The sequence below is a fragment of the Aotus nancymaae genome, unplaced genomic scaffold (assembly GCF_030222135.1).
Source record: "Aotus nancymaae isolate 86718 unplaced genomic scaffold, 86718_ANA_hifiasm-v0.15.2.pri h1tg000033l, whole genome shotgun sequence".
Taxonomy (NCBI): domain Eukaryota; kingdom Metazoa; phylum Chordata; class Mammalia; order Primates; family Aotidae; genus Aotus; species Aotus nancymaae.
Window position 1 is genome coordinate 8,670,791 of NW_026988447.1, and position 12,974 is coordinate 8,683,764.

Below are 12,974 nucleotides of genomic sequence, written 5' to 3' on the forward strand. Positions count from 1 at the left end.
TTAACTAAATGAAATAAAATCTTTGACATGTGTTTGACTTATGTTTGTATATTTGTATGTCATTATCTTTAAAAAAAATTTTAAACATATTATAACTACTTGCCTAAATCACAGTTAGCTCAAAGTTGCTTCTATATTTTTTAATAAGAGAAAAATTTCATATTAATAACTATATTCTAACATCCACATTTTTGAAATTTAAAAAATTTATTACTTATTTAGGGACCTGGTTATAAGACTGGCTAAGGCCGGGCGCGGTGGCTCAAGCCTGTAATCCCAGCACTTTGGGAGGCTGAGGCGGGCAGATCACCAGGTCAAGAGATCGAGACGATCCTGGCCAACATGGTGAAACCCCATCTCTACTAAAAATACAAAAATTAGCTGGGTGTGGTGGCATGTGCCTGTAGTCCCAGCTACTCGGGAGGCTGAGGCAGGAGAATTGCTTGAACCCGGGAGGCAGAGGTTGCAGTGAGCCGAAATCGTGCCACTGCACTCCAGCCTGGCGCCTGGCGACAGAGCAAGACTCTGTCTCAAAAAAAAGAAAAAAAAAAAAAGACTGGCTGATATTTGTATTTTTGCTAGAGACAGGGTATCGCCATGTTGCTCAGGATGGTCTCAAACTCCTGAGTTCAAGTGATCCACCTGCCTCGGCCTCTCAACACCCACATAATTAATGTATAGTTTGTAGTAAGCCCTTTATTGAGTCTAAGTTCGTTCTTAATTCTTTTTTTTTTTGGACATTTGAACTTTTTATTGGCCTCCTGCTCCCCAAAGGGTCCCCTGCTTCTGCTGGCTTAGTGTCTCAGAATACTGGTGTCGTTGGTCTCAGACACCACTTTGCCATCCACTATCCGGCGGGTGGTGGTCTTTTGGATGGTTTGCATGGAGTTGCTGCTGTCCAGGGAGGGCATCACCGAGATTAAAGTCCTTGCCATATTCCAGCAGGCGGCAGTAGGTGGCATTCTCAGCCTCTAGCTTGACCTTGATGTTCAGCATGGCCTTGTAGTCCTGGGTCTGGTGCTGTTCTCTGCCCGGGTCTGTGGCAGCTCTGACTCCAGGTACAGCAAGATCCTGTTGAGCTGCTCCATCTGCAGGGCGTAGCAGGCCTCCACTTCCCTCAGGCTATGCTCCAAGCTGGCCTTCATATTTCTCATAGAGTCCAGGTCGATCTCCAAGGACTGGACTGTATGTCTCAGCTCTGTGAGTGTCATCTCAGCAGCTCCAACCTTGGTGGACTGCGTGGTGACTGCTGTGGTATTCTCCTCAATCTGCTGAGACCAGTACCTGTCCAGCTCCTCTCGGTTCTTCCGAGCCAGTTCATCATATTGCGCCCAGATGTCTGCCATGATCTTGGTGAGGTCCTGAGATTTAGGGGCATCTACCTCCATGGTCAACCCAGAGCTGGCAATCTGGGCTTGTAGACCTTTTACTTCCTCTTCATGGTTCTTCTTCATAAGGAGCAGCTCCTCCTTGACAGCCTCGATCTCTGTCTCCAGCTGCAGCCGAGTGACATTGGTGTCATCAATGATTTTGCGGAGTCCATGGATGTCGCTCTCCACAGACTGACACATGACCAGCTCTGTCTCATACTTGACTCTAAAGTCATCAGCAGCAAGATGGATATTGTTGACCTGCAGAACAATACCGGCATTGTCCATAGTATTTGCGAAGCACTGAGCCCTCAAGTCCTCGACGGTCTTGAAGTAATGGCTCCAGTCTGTGGGGTCCCTTCTTCTCCAGGTGCTCCCAGATTTTGCCCTACAGCTTCCAGTTCTCAGTCTCCAAGCTCCTCACTCTGTTCAGGTAGGAGGCCAGGTGGTCATTCAGGCTTTGCATGGTCTCCTTCTTGTTCTGGATGCCTCCCATTCCTGCCAGACTCCCCGCCATCATGGCCAGGCCCCCAGACCCCATGCTGCCCTGGAAGCTGGTGGAGTGGGACATGAAAATCAGAGCCCCTGGTGCCTGCATAGACACTGGCCACACTGCTGACTGGCCAGGTACCATAGCTGGGTGCATGGACAGAGTCCAGGGACCGGTAGTTGGTGGAGAAGGTGGAGCAAGTGGTGAAGCTCATGCTGTCTGGGGAGGAGAGTGAGAGGACAGGACTCAGGCTTTTGCTGACCCTTTTTTTTTTTAAGACAGGGTTTTGCTCTGTCACTCACCCAGGCTGAAATGAAGTGGCTTGATCATGGCCAACTGCAGCCTCAAACTCCTGGGCTCAAGTGATCCTCCTGTTTTAGCCTCCAAAGTAGATAGAACTACAGGTACATACCATCATACCCAGCTAATTTTTTTTTTTCTTTTTTTGGAGAGATGGGGTCTCACTTTGTTGCCCACACAGTTCTTTCTGTTTTTTTTTTTTTGTCAGTTTGTTAAGCACATAACTATTAAAAAGGTTTACCTTTGGTGCACCATCCTTTTGTATCCCTACATCATTAGTGGCAATTCCTTTTACACTACCATCATCATGAAAAAGAACCTAAAAATGATAAAAACAAATTTATTAATACCTTAGAATTCATAATAATTTTGACAAAACAGTGAACAGCCTTAGGTTTCTCAGAAAGTGAACATATTCTCTAGATTATAAAAATACTGACTTTAAAATGTTCAGGCAATAAAAGGACAAGTATTAAGGTACTACCTTCTAGAGTATCAAAGAACAGAGCTCAGACAATGGGAAATGAAAACAATGCCACAACCTTGATGAGAAAGACAAGGAGCAGACTACTAGAGAAATTACTAGGGAAACCAGTAAGATTAAACAAGGAGTGTCCTTCAGATGTCAAATCATGTGTAAAGAATCTAAAATTGGGGCCTGTAACAAATGAAGAACATGAAGGTGGAGAGAAACAAACTGTCAGGAAAGCTTAGTCTCAAATGAGCAAAGACTTCAATAAACAAAAAATAAAGAAAACAAAACAGAGAGAAGCTGAAGACAGACCAAAGATGACAAAAGTTTGTATGTGGAGGAAGAAGATTGGGGAAAATAGGTCAAAAGTGTAATTCTGATGATAAGAAATAGCAATAGTGTGTAACCCTTGGTTTCTGTGTTCTCTGCGGAGGAAGGTGCCCGTTGGATAGTAAAGTACACAATGTACAGTGCAATTACATAGCAGATTATAAGAAAGCGTGGGAGTGGAGAGGTAAACAAAGATTAGCAGCAATGGATATGAAAAAAAATATATACATAAAGGTTTTATCTGATATCCTGAAAACAAATCAACAGCAGAATATGGCTACAGACTAGAACTGAAGTCTGGCTCAGAGTACCCTCAAAAAATCCTGGCAAACAGATCAATAATCTCTTGATCATGATCATTAAGGACCTGAGAAAAAGAAGGGAGATATAAGAGACTATAAGTGTTGATTTATATACTCCAAAAGTGAAAATCATGGATTCTACAAACCACCTACCTGTGACTTTGACACTGATTCCAGTCAACAATGTTTAACAAAAAGAAATACAAAATCCCACACTTGGATCCAAAAACCCAAATGCATGTGTATGGGCTAGGAAATCAGCAATTTATAGCAGCAAGTATAATACAGGGACCTGTCTTTTATTTGACTTACAAACTGTAAGGGTAAAAACAAATAGAAAAACTGAACTTTCCGTGGTGTCAATAACTTTTCTTTCAGCATTGCCTTTAGCAAACTTCCAGCTGTAAATCTTTTATTTATCTGAGATACATGGCAGTCTTTTTAAATTGCATTCCAGGAATGTCTTTCTTAGGGCTTTGGAGCCATCACTTTGAAATGGAACACCAAGAAGGATGTCTCCTGTCTTCCTGTCTCTGTGGGAATTTGGGCTAGGTGTTTGGCTTTAAGTTGTAACTTCCCATTTGTCAAAAAGAAAAAAAAAATACAAGACATTTTATTTTTCCTTTGAATAAAGACAGTTAACATGTATGTAATGAATGAATTGTATCTGCCTGGCTATTTAAAAGGGTGAGATTTCTGTCTTGGCCTGTAATACGCATCACAGTCTTGGTTCAAGGCTAATTCAAGAATAAAACTGTTTCATTCTTTTTTATAATTTGTGAAGAGATTTTTTTCTGGGTACACAGAAAATTTTACTTTTAATAATTTCCCCAGTAATACATAATAAGAATCAACAGTGTGATGTGGTTGCCAAAAAAGTAATTACTTTGAGGGAATTAATGCAAGACCAGTTTCTAGGATGAAGATGGTAACAGTGCTGTTCTACACCAGGCATGAAGTGGCTTATTCATTCTGGGTGCCACTTTACAAAGGGGATAAAAAGAGGATCCACTCAGAAGCGGGCAGCAAGAATACTGAAAGGACTCAAATTACCATCATGGCTGAAAGAACTGAGGATATTTAAGCTAGTGTTGGGGCTCAGAACTGAGAATATTTAAGCTAGTGTTGGGACTCAGAAGATACCCTAAAAAGAATGCCACCTTGGCATGCTGATGTTGAGGCTCAGAAACGACATCCCAAAATATGGTGCTTTGACATGCATTACTGAAGAAGAAGCTTCAATGTCTCTGACCTTCCCTGCCCAACTGTCCCTGTCTCTTAATCCTCTGTCTCTCCCAAAACACAGGATGAAGTTGTTCTCTGAAGTTCCCTTATCTTCCTAAAATATGGACCCACTAAAGAAGCAAACAATTACTTCTGGTCCCTTTCCTGAGTTTTTATTAACTGAACTCATATTGCAGGAACAATCACCGATGTCTGTCAACAAACTTGGACAGGCTTCTGTCAGAAACCATTGTCTGCTCTGCAGGCTCAAGAGACTTTGTCCCACTGTATGTTCTTCAAGCCCATTGAATTCCCCTAAAAATCATTTACTATCCCCCTAAAGTCATTCATACTTCCCCATCTCCATTTCCCCTACCAAGAAAGGTATGTAACAGTACCCCATCATGTGGTAGGGTAATCACTCTGTAATATTCCCTCCATGCATGCTGATAAATCTGTATGCCATTTCTCCTACTAACCTGCCTCTTGTGAGCTGATTTTTCTACAAACCTTCAGAAGGTGAGGGGTAAGTTTTCCCTTGGTAAGCCCCTACACTTAGCACCTGGAACTGAAGGAAGACTGTAAGTCCTCAGAAACAAGGTCTTTCTTACCTTCTCTCATTCCTCTTTCTCCCCCAAAGCAAGTCACAGAAACAAGGATTCCTCTTCCTCAATGTGAGTCATAGAAACCAGAACTCCTCTCCCTCGAAACAGGCCATAAAACCTAGAAAGGTTATATTCTTACTTCTCCCTTTCCCCTTGAAAACTCTCATTCCAGTGGAGTTCTGCTCTAGCAATACTTCAGAGGAAGAAATGTTACACAAAAAGGACAAAGAGAATGTCAACAGACAGGCCTCGCCTGGCTTCCTCTCTCAATCTACCACCCTTAGATCATACCCTTCTGTCCAATCACATTTCTACATGGCTGTCCATTCTTATTGAACCTAAGCATAAACATGATTTCCCCTGGGTCTTTGGGGCCTTTAATTCTGAAGGATCTCATATTATGTAAAACTTCGCTTAAATAAATTTATGTTTTTCTTGTTACCCTGTCTTTTGTCACAGAAGTATCAGCTGTGACCCTTATAATGGGCAAGGAAGGGTATCATGCCTTTCTGCTGTGAGACTTAGAAAACGATAGGCTAAAATATGGCACTCTGGCATGCTAAACCAGCTTCAAGATCTCTCTGACCGCCCCCCATATCTGTCTGTCAATCCTCGCTCTCCTAAAGCACAGGATGCGGCTCTTCTCTGATATTCCCGTCTCTACCTTAAGATTGAACCTGTCAAAGAGAACACAATGGTCTTCCATCCCATTCCTGAAATCTTATTATTCATATCTATTGCAGAAAAGAAGACAGAAGAAAGTAACTACACCTAGACGAACACTTTTTTCACAAAATAATGCCTGCCTCTCAGGCTCATTCAAATTCCAAACAGAATCATTTACAAGTTAACTTGTCTTGGGTGCATTCACTCTCCCTAAAAATCATTTACTTCCTTTCAAGATTGCTAAACATCCCATTTCCCCTTCTCCTCTGACGAAGGGTAGATAAGCATCTGGACCTCACTGGGTTATCCCGTCATCATTATCTTGTGCTTATGCGTATTAAATAAATCTGTATGCTTTTTCTCCTCTTACTCTGTCTATTGTCAGCTTATCTCTGGTGAACCTTCAAAGGGCAGAGACAAAGCTTTCCCTTAACTCCTATACTACCCCTACAATGGGAAAGAAAAAAATCCAGAGTAAAGATAGAAAGGAAGAGAGCGCAAGAAATAATTATAATTAGAAAGTTGTCCTTGGAAGAGGGCATAGATTTGTTCTGGATAGTATAAAACTGTAGGTAATTTCTGTTCAAAATAAGAAAGAGATTACCAACAATCCACAATTTTTCATCTCTTATGGTGATCAGTCATAAGTTGAAAAATCACTTGATGGGGGTACAACATGAGGAATTCAAGTATTCTTTGGATTAGGTCTTTTAAAGATTCTTTCTAATCTTATAATTCTAAAATCCTATGGCTTTTAAAAAACATTTATGTCTTCACCTTTGTAAAATTCTCTACTTATTAAAAAAAAGAGTTCCTATAAATATTAAAAATAAAACAAAACTATACAAACCTCAGCAGCTGCATAACCAGGGTATACTTCAACACCAAGAGCTTCTGCTTGTTCGCCCATCCAGCTCACTAAGTGTCCCAAGCGTACAATGTAATTGCCATGATTATTCATTGGAAGCCCTATAAATATATGCTTAATTTATAAATCTGACTTTTTATTGATAATGCATTACAAAAACATACTTCAAAAATTCGAATTAATATGTATTTCTACATAAGTGTTATACTGATGGCCACACTTTCAACTTATCTTCTACAATTTTGGTCTAGAGTTCTAATTTATTACATTACAAACAACATTAAAGCACTCAGCTAGAAATTCCTGGTTGGCTTACAAGGCTATCTCAATTCTTCTAGACTGGAAGACAAAAGAACTGGGTTCTAGTCCTGCCTTCCCACCAGCTAGCTGTATAGCTTTGGGTAAGTCCTTCAAATATCTGGGCCTCAGTTCTCATCTGTAAAAGGAGGAAATTTTACCAGATGAAATATAGTTCCTTCCAGCTGTGGAATTCTACAGTTCTATGAATATTCACTATACCTTACCTGGAAGAATCGGCACAGGAATTCTATATTTCTTTGTTAAAATTCCAAACCTGTCTTCTGTTACAGGAGTGTTAAGTGGAGCCTAGAAATAAAAGAAGAAAAGAAAAAGAAATGTTTTTAGTTTATATTTGCAAGTATAAATATAAATATAAAAAACTATAAAATGTACTCTGATGAAAAACAGAACTCCCTCTAATTTTCTTTTGGCATTTCTTTTAGAAACCTTGTAACTGCAAATCCTTTCTGTCTCTTTGAGATGTATGGGAATCTTTTTTTTTTTTTTTGAGACAGTGTCTCTCTGTTACCCAGGCTAGAGTGCAGTGGTACAATCTCAGCTCACTGCAGCCTCTTACTCCTGGGTTCAAGTGATTCTCCTGCCTCAGCCTCTCAAGTAGCTGGGCTTACAGGCACTTGCCACCATGCTTGGCTGATTTTTATATTTTCAGTAGAGACAGGGTTCACCATGTTGGCCAGGTTGGTCTCGAACTTCTGATCTCAAGTGATCTACCCGCCTTGGCCTCCCAAAGTGTTGGGATTACAGGTGTGAGCCACCGTGCCCAGCCAGCTGGGAATCTTTTAAAAATCTAAATAAACCTCTTGCCAGTTTTGCATCCCAGGAATATTATTTCTTGGGAGCCTTGAAAACATCTTTGATATGTGACCATCCTATCTTGTCTCTGGAGAAGTTAGCCAAGGTGCTTGGATCTAAGTTGAAACTTCCTGCTTGGTGAAAGGTAAGAGAAATTTTATTTTCCTTTTGGATAAAGACAATTAACAGGTAGTAACAAATTGTACCTGCTGGGTATATATATTAAAAGGCACCAAAGGCTGGGTGTGGTGGCTTACACCTGTAGTCCTAGCACTTTGGGAGGCCAAAGTCAGTGGATTTGAGCCCCCATGGCAAAACCTTGTCTGTACTAAAAAATTACAAAAATTAGCAAGGCATGGTGGTGCATGCCTGTAATCCCAGCTGCTGAGGAGGCTGAGGTGGGAGGACTGCTTAAGCATGGGAGGTTGAGGTTGCAGAGAGCCATGATTGTGCCTCTGTACTCCAGCCTGGGTGACAGAGTGAGACCCTGTCTCAAAAAAAAAAAGGTACTAAGGCAATAAAAGGCTTCAACATGAAAAACATTTTCTATTACAATTGATGTTTTGTCGATATTAATTCAATAATATCCATTTCTGATATAATATCAAAAGGATAAATTTAACTGGGCCCAATTATAGTATTTCTAGGCCAGGTGCAGTGGCTCATGCCTATAATACCAGCCCTTTGGGAGGCTGAGGCTGGAGGATCATGAGGTCAGGAGTTCAAAACCACCCTGACCAATATGGTGAAACCCTGTTTCTACTAAAAATACAAAATTAGCCGGGCATGGTGGTACGCGCTTGTAGTTCCAGCTATTCGGGAGGCTGAGGCAGGAGAATCACTTGAACCTAGGAGGCGCAAAGGTTGCAGTGAACCAAGATTGCACCACTGCACTCCAGGCTGGGTGACAGAGCAAGACTTCATCTAAAAAAAAAAAAAAAGTATTTCTAGTTTAAGGTAGCTTGATATTTCAGAAAGGAGATCATAGATGAAATTTTTAGAATTCAATTTATTCTATATGGAAAGTATATAGATGATATACATGTAATTTTTGATCTCTGCAAGTATATTCACAACCACTGAATAATCTAATCTTGGAGGTAGGACAGGTATAATATAACCTATCTTAGAGAAGAAAAAAATTGACAGTCTAAGATTTTAGCCAAGTTCATACAAATTTTATTTTAGACAATAAAATTTGGACCTGGTCCTCTGTATATCACACCTGTAGTTTTTCTGCTTAGGTTATGGGAAGCCATATTATGTATTTCTTTAGAAAATCAGATTATCTTCTTTGATATTGCATTGTCCCAGAAATTGTATATAATCCTTTTTAAGAACAATCATACAAAGACTTAAAAGAACAAGTTTAAAAATAGCCTCAAAACACAAAATGCCTCCCAAGACACATTCAAAGGTCTTCTCAAGATATTATCTTGTCATATACCCACTACATAAATACATGTAGAAAGCATTATACAAAAATATTTGTTAATATCATAAATTACAACTCTGATATAATTTTTTTAAATTTAAAAAGTATATAATTATTCCCTAAGAGACAGTTACATGAAAAGGGTTTCTTATCTTCCAGTAATTTGGGAACAACTACTGAAATACAATTACAAAAGATTAGACTTTGTATAAAAAACAATTTTTCATACCCCCTTTTCTTTCCAGTCTGGGAAGAGTTCTTTAAAAGCACTTGGATCAAGGCAAGCCCCTGAGAGAGTATGAGCTCCTATCTGGGCAGCTTTCTCCACTAGACACACGCGGATGTCCTTTTCATGTGCCGCCGCCAACTGTTTTAGACGAACAGCTGCAGAGAGCCCTGCGGGACCTGCACCAACTATGACAACATCCGCTTCTTCTGCAAACCTCTCCATGTTCACTCCTGGGGGAAATAAAAATTCTGGAATACGACCCAATAATCACATGATAATTAAAAAATATCCACTGTGCTTTATAGCATTATTTATGGAAATTCTCCCTGTGTTTTGCACAACAATTATACTAAGCATATTACTGTATTAGTCAGATTATATTCTTAGGTTCTGTTCCAGTACATACTTTATTTCAGTTTCCATAAACTAATTCCTGGATTTGAGATTTATTATTATACACTTAGCAAATATTTACTTGTCTAAAATACAGTCACAAGTCCCTTAATGACAGAAATACTTTCTGAGAAATGCATCATTAGGCATCATTCTGCCCTTTTGCAAACATCACAGAGTATACTCACACAAACCTAGATTGTATAGCCTACGATACACTGAGGCAACAGGGTATAGCCTGTTGCTCCTAGGCTACAAAGCTGTATAGCATGTGACTACACTGAACACAGTAGGCAACTGTAACATAATAGTATTTAGGTATCTAAACACAGAAAAAAATACAGTAAAAATACAGGTAAAGGATGAAAAAATGGTATATCTGACAGGGCACTTACCATCAATAGAACTTACAGGACTGGAAATTGTTCTGGTGAGGGAGTGAGTGAGCAGTGAGTGAATGTGAAGGCCTAGGACATTACTGTACACTACTATAGACTTCATAAACACTATATACTTAGGTTACACTACAACTATGAAAAAAATGTTTTGTCAATAAATTAACCTTAGTTTGCAACAATGTTTTTATTTTATTAGCCAATGTTTTAAACTTTTTGACTCTCTTGTAACAACACTTAAACAAAAACACATTGTACAGCTGTACAAAAATGTTTTTATATCCTTTTTCTCTAAGTTTTTTTCTATTTAAATTTTTTTGCCTTTTACCTTTTAAACTCTTTTATTAAAAATTAAGACACAAACACACGCCTACACAGGGTCAGGATCATCAATATCTTCTACCTCCACATCTTCTCCCACTGGAAGGTCATCAAAGACAATAACATGCATGGAGCGGTCATCCTATGCAAACAGCAGCTTTTTCCAGAATACCTCCTGAAGGACCTGCCTGTGTCTGTTTTACAGTTAATTGTTTAAAAAAATTAAGTAAGAGTACACTCTAAAATAATGATAAAAAGTATAATACAGTAAATACATAAACTAGTAACAGTCATTTATTATCAAGTACTATGTACTGTACATAATGGTATATGGTATGGTATACTTTTAAAGAACTGGCAGCAGAGTAGGTTTGTTTATATCAGACTCACCACAAACAACTGAGTAATGTGTTGAGCTGTGATGGTCTGAAAGCTATGTTCTAAACGACGTCACTAGGTTACAGGAATTTTTCAGCTCCATTATCATGTCAAGGGACTACCATCATAAATGTCGTCTGTCATTGACTGAAGTGTCATTATGTGGCACATGACTGTAGTAATATGTAAGACATTTGGCAAAGCCATAAAATATTATTAGATGTTTTCAAGTTATGAAAAATATAATACTCTCTCCACAAAAAGAAACAAAGTATCCAGAAAAGTCTCAGAAATTTTACACAAATTATTACTTACCTTCCCATCTCTTGTCCTTATCCCTGGGATAAATGGTATAATGGGTAGTAATTGGAGGCACAATAGAAGTTGAAGACCATCTTGTAGCACATAGAGGTAGATAATTTTTCTTAATTTTTAAGGCATGAAAGCACTGATATGCTGCAAAAAATTATGAAAATTATTATCTTCCTTAAAATTAGTTTTCCTCAGTAGACTGAAAAAATATAAATGAATGACTATACTCAATAAGTATAGTGAAATAGACTATACTCTTTCCTAGGTGAACAATTTGAACAGCTTTTTCTCATAAAGCAATGTTTTCAAATCTTAACTAATTTAAAACTATTTAATAAACAAATTTATTCAATTTAGCTAATGTCAGGCTTAACTATAAATTAGTCATGAAAGCTGAACACTTTGAGAGTAGTAGGAAGCAGTATTAATAACTGTATTAGGTCAATGGCTATAAAAACACACTGGGTTTTACGGTCAAGTTATTTTTAAAATAAGTTGAACTACACATATGGCAATATTTCCGTCTTCTTTTGAGACAGAGTCTCACTCTGTTACCCTGGCTGGAGTGCAGCAGTGTGATCTTGGCTTAACACAAACTCTGCCTCCTGGGTTCAAGCAATTCTCATGCCTCAGCATCCCAAGTAGCTGGACTACAGGCGTGCACCACCATACCCAGCTAATTTTTGTAATTTTTTTAGTAGAGATGGGGTTTTGCCATGTTGTTCAGGCTGGTCTTGAACTCCTGGCCTCAAGTGATCTGCCTGCCTCAGCCTCTAAAAGTGCTGGGATTATAGGCATGAGCCACTGCACCTGATCACAGTATCTTCTGATATACTTAAGAATGTATATATTTTTGAGTCAGGAAAAGGCATTTTATGGAAATGAACAGAAATGTGCAAAGATTTATCTGCAAAAATGTTCAATGAACCTTCTCTGTTGTCCTCAAACCTTCAACTCTACCTCCTCTTTCCCTTATCCAGGGCAGGTACCCTAGCATCAAACCTCAAAAAGACAGAAGCAATTAGATGGGAATTTTCTCAACTCCTTGGCAGTAACTTCTAATATAATCTGTATTTGTGCCCATACTTTGTTCATTATCTCAGTTTATAGCAGAGGATATGTCTTTTCTCCTAATTATTGTACTCAATGAGTATAGAGAAATAGAATATATTCTTCTCTGCTGGGGTTAATCCTTCTAGCTGGATGATGAGACTTAGCTCTCCTGTTGTCTTAGAGACATTCCTCCACCTGATACCCTCCCTTCTGATCTTCAATTATGACTCCCTTCACAGCCTCTGTTCTCCTTGCTAATTGTTCCTACCATTAAAAAAGGACAAAGAATCCTTCCATGAAACCACTCTTGATATATATAAAAACTTATATTTGAAGCTATATTAGTTATAAGTCTCTTATAGGAGAAGGGATAGAATAACAAAAGAAAAAGAATAAAGAGTTCAGAAATAGAAGACACACAGGTATATGGTATATAATAAAGATGCCATTTCAAATTAGGGAGAAGAAATGGTTTCTCATTAAATGTTGCAGAGATAGCTAGAAAGCCATTCAGAAAAAAGTATACTCTGCTCCTTATGTCAAAATAAATTCTATTTGGTTGAAGATTTTATTAGGGAAAGTTCAAAGTATAGAAGACTATGGTGGGCTGGGCACAGTGGCTTATGACTGTAAATCTCAGCTAAGGCAGGAGGACTGTATGAGGCCAGAAGTTCAAGATCAGCCAAGGTAACATAGCAAGACCTCTTCTCTAAAAAAC

The 12,974-nt window shown here is 38.9% G+C and overlaps 1 protein-coding gene and 1 pseudogene across 1 annotated transcript in view; both read right to left on the reverse strand.

Moving 5' to 3' along the window:
* ETFDH (electron transfer flavoprotein dehydrogenase) overlaps positions 1–12,974 on the reverse strand; it is a 40,070-nt gene that overhangs the window by 20,358 nt on the left and 6,738 nt on the right. The window contains exons 2-6 of the mRNA XM_012433854.3: positions 11,207–11,347; positions 9,405–9,634; positions 7,152–7,233; positions 6,610–6,728; positions 2,402–2,479 (exon numbers count right to left, since the gene is read on the reverse strand). Of these exons, the coding sequence (XP_012289277.2) occupies positions 2,402–2,479; positions 6,610–6,728; positions 7,152–7,233; positions 9,405–9,634; positions 11,207–11,347 (650 nt within the window). The remainder of the gene's footprint in view (positions 1–2,401; positions 2,480–6,609; positions 6,729–7,151; positions 7,234–9,404; positions 9,635–11,206; positions 11,348–12,974) is intronic.
* On the reverse strand, positions 508–2,148 carry LOC105704547 (keratin, type I cytoskeletal 18-like; annotated as a pseudogene).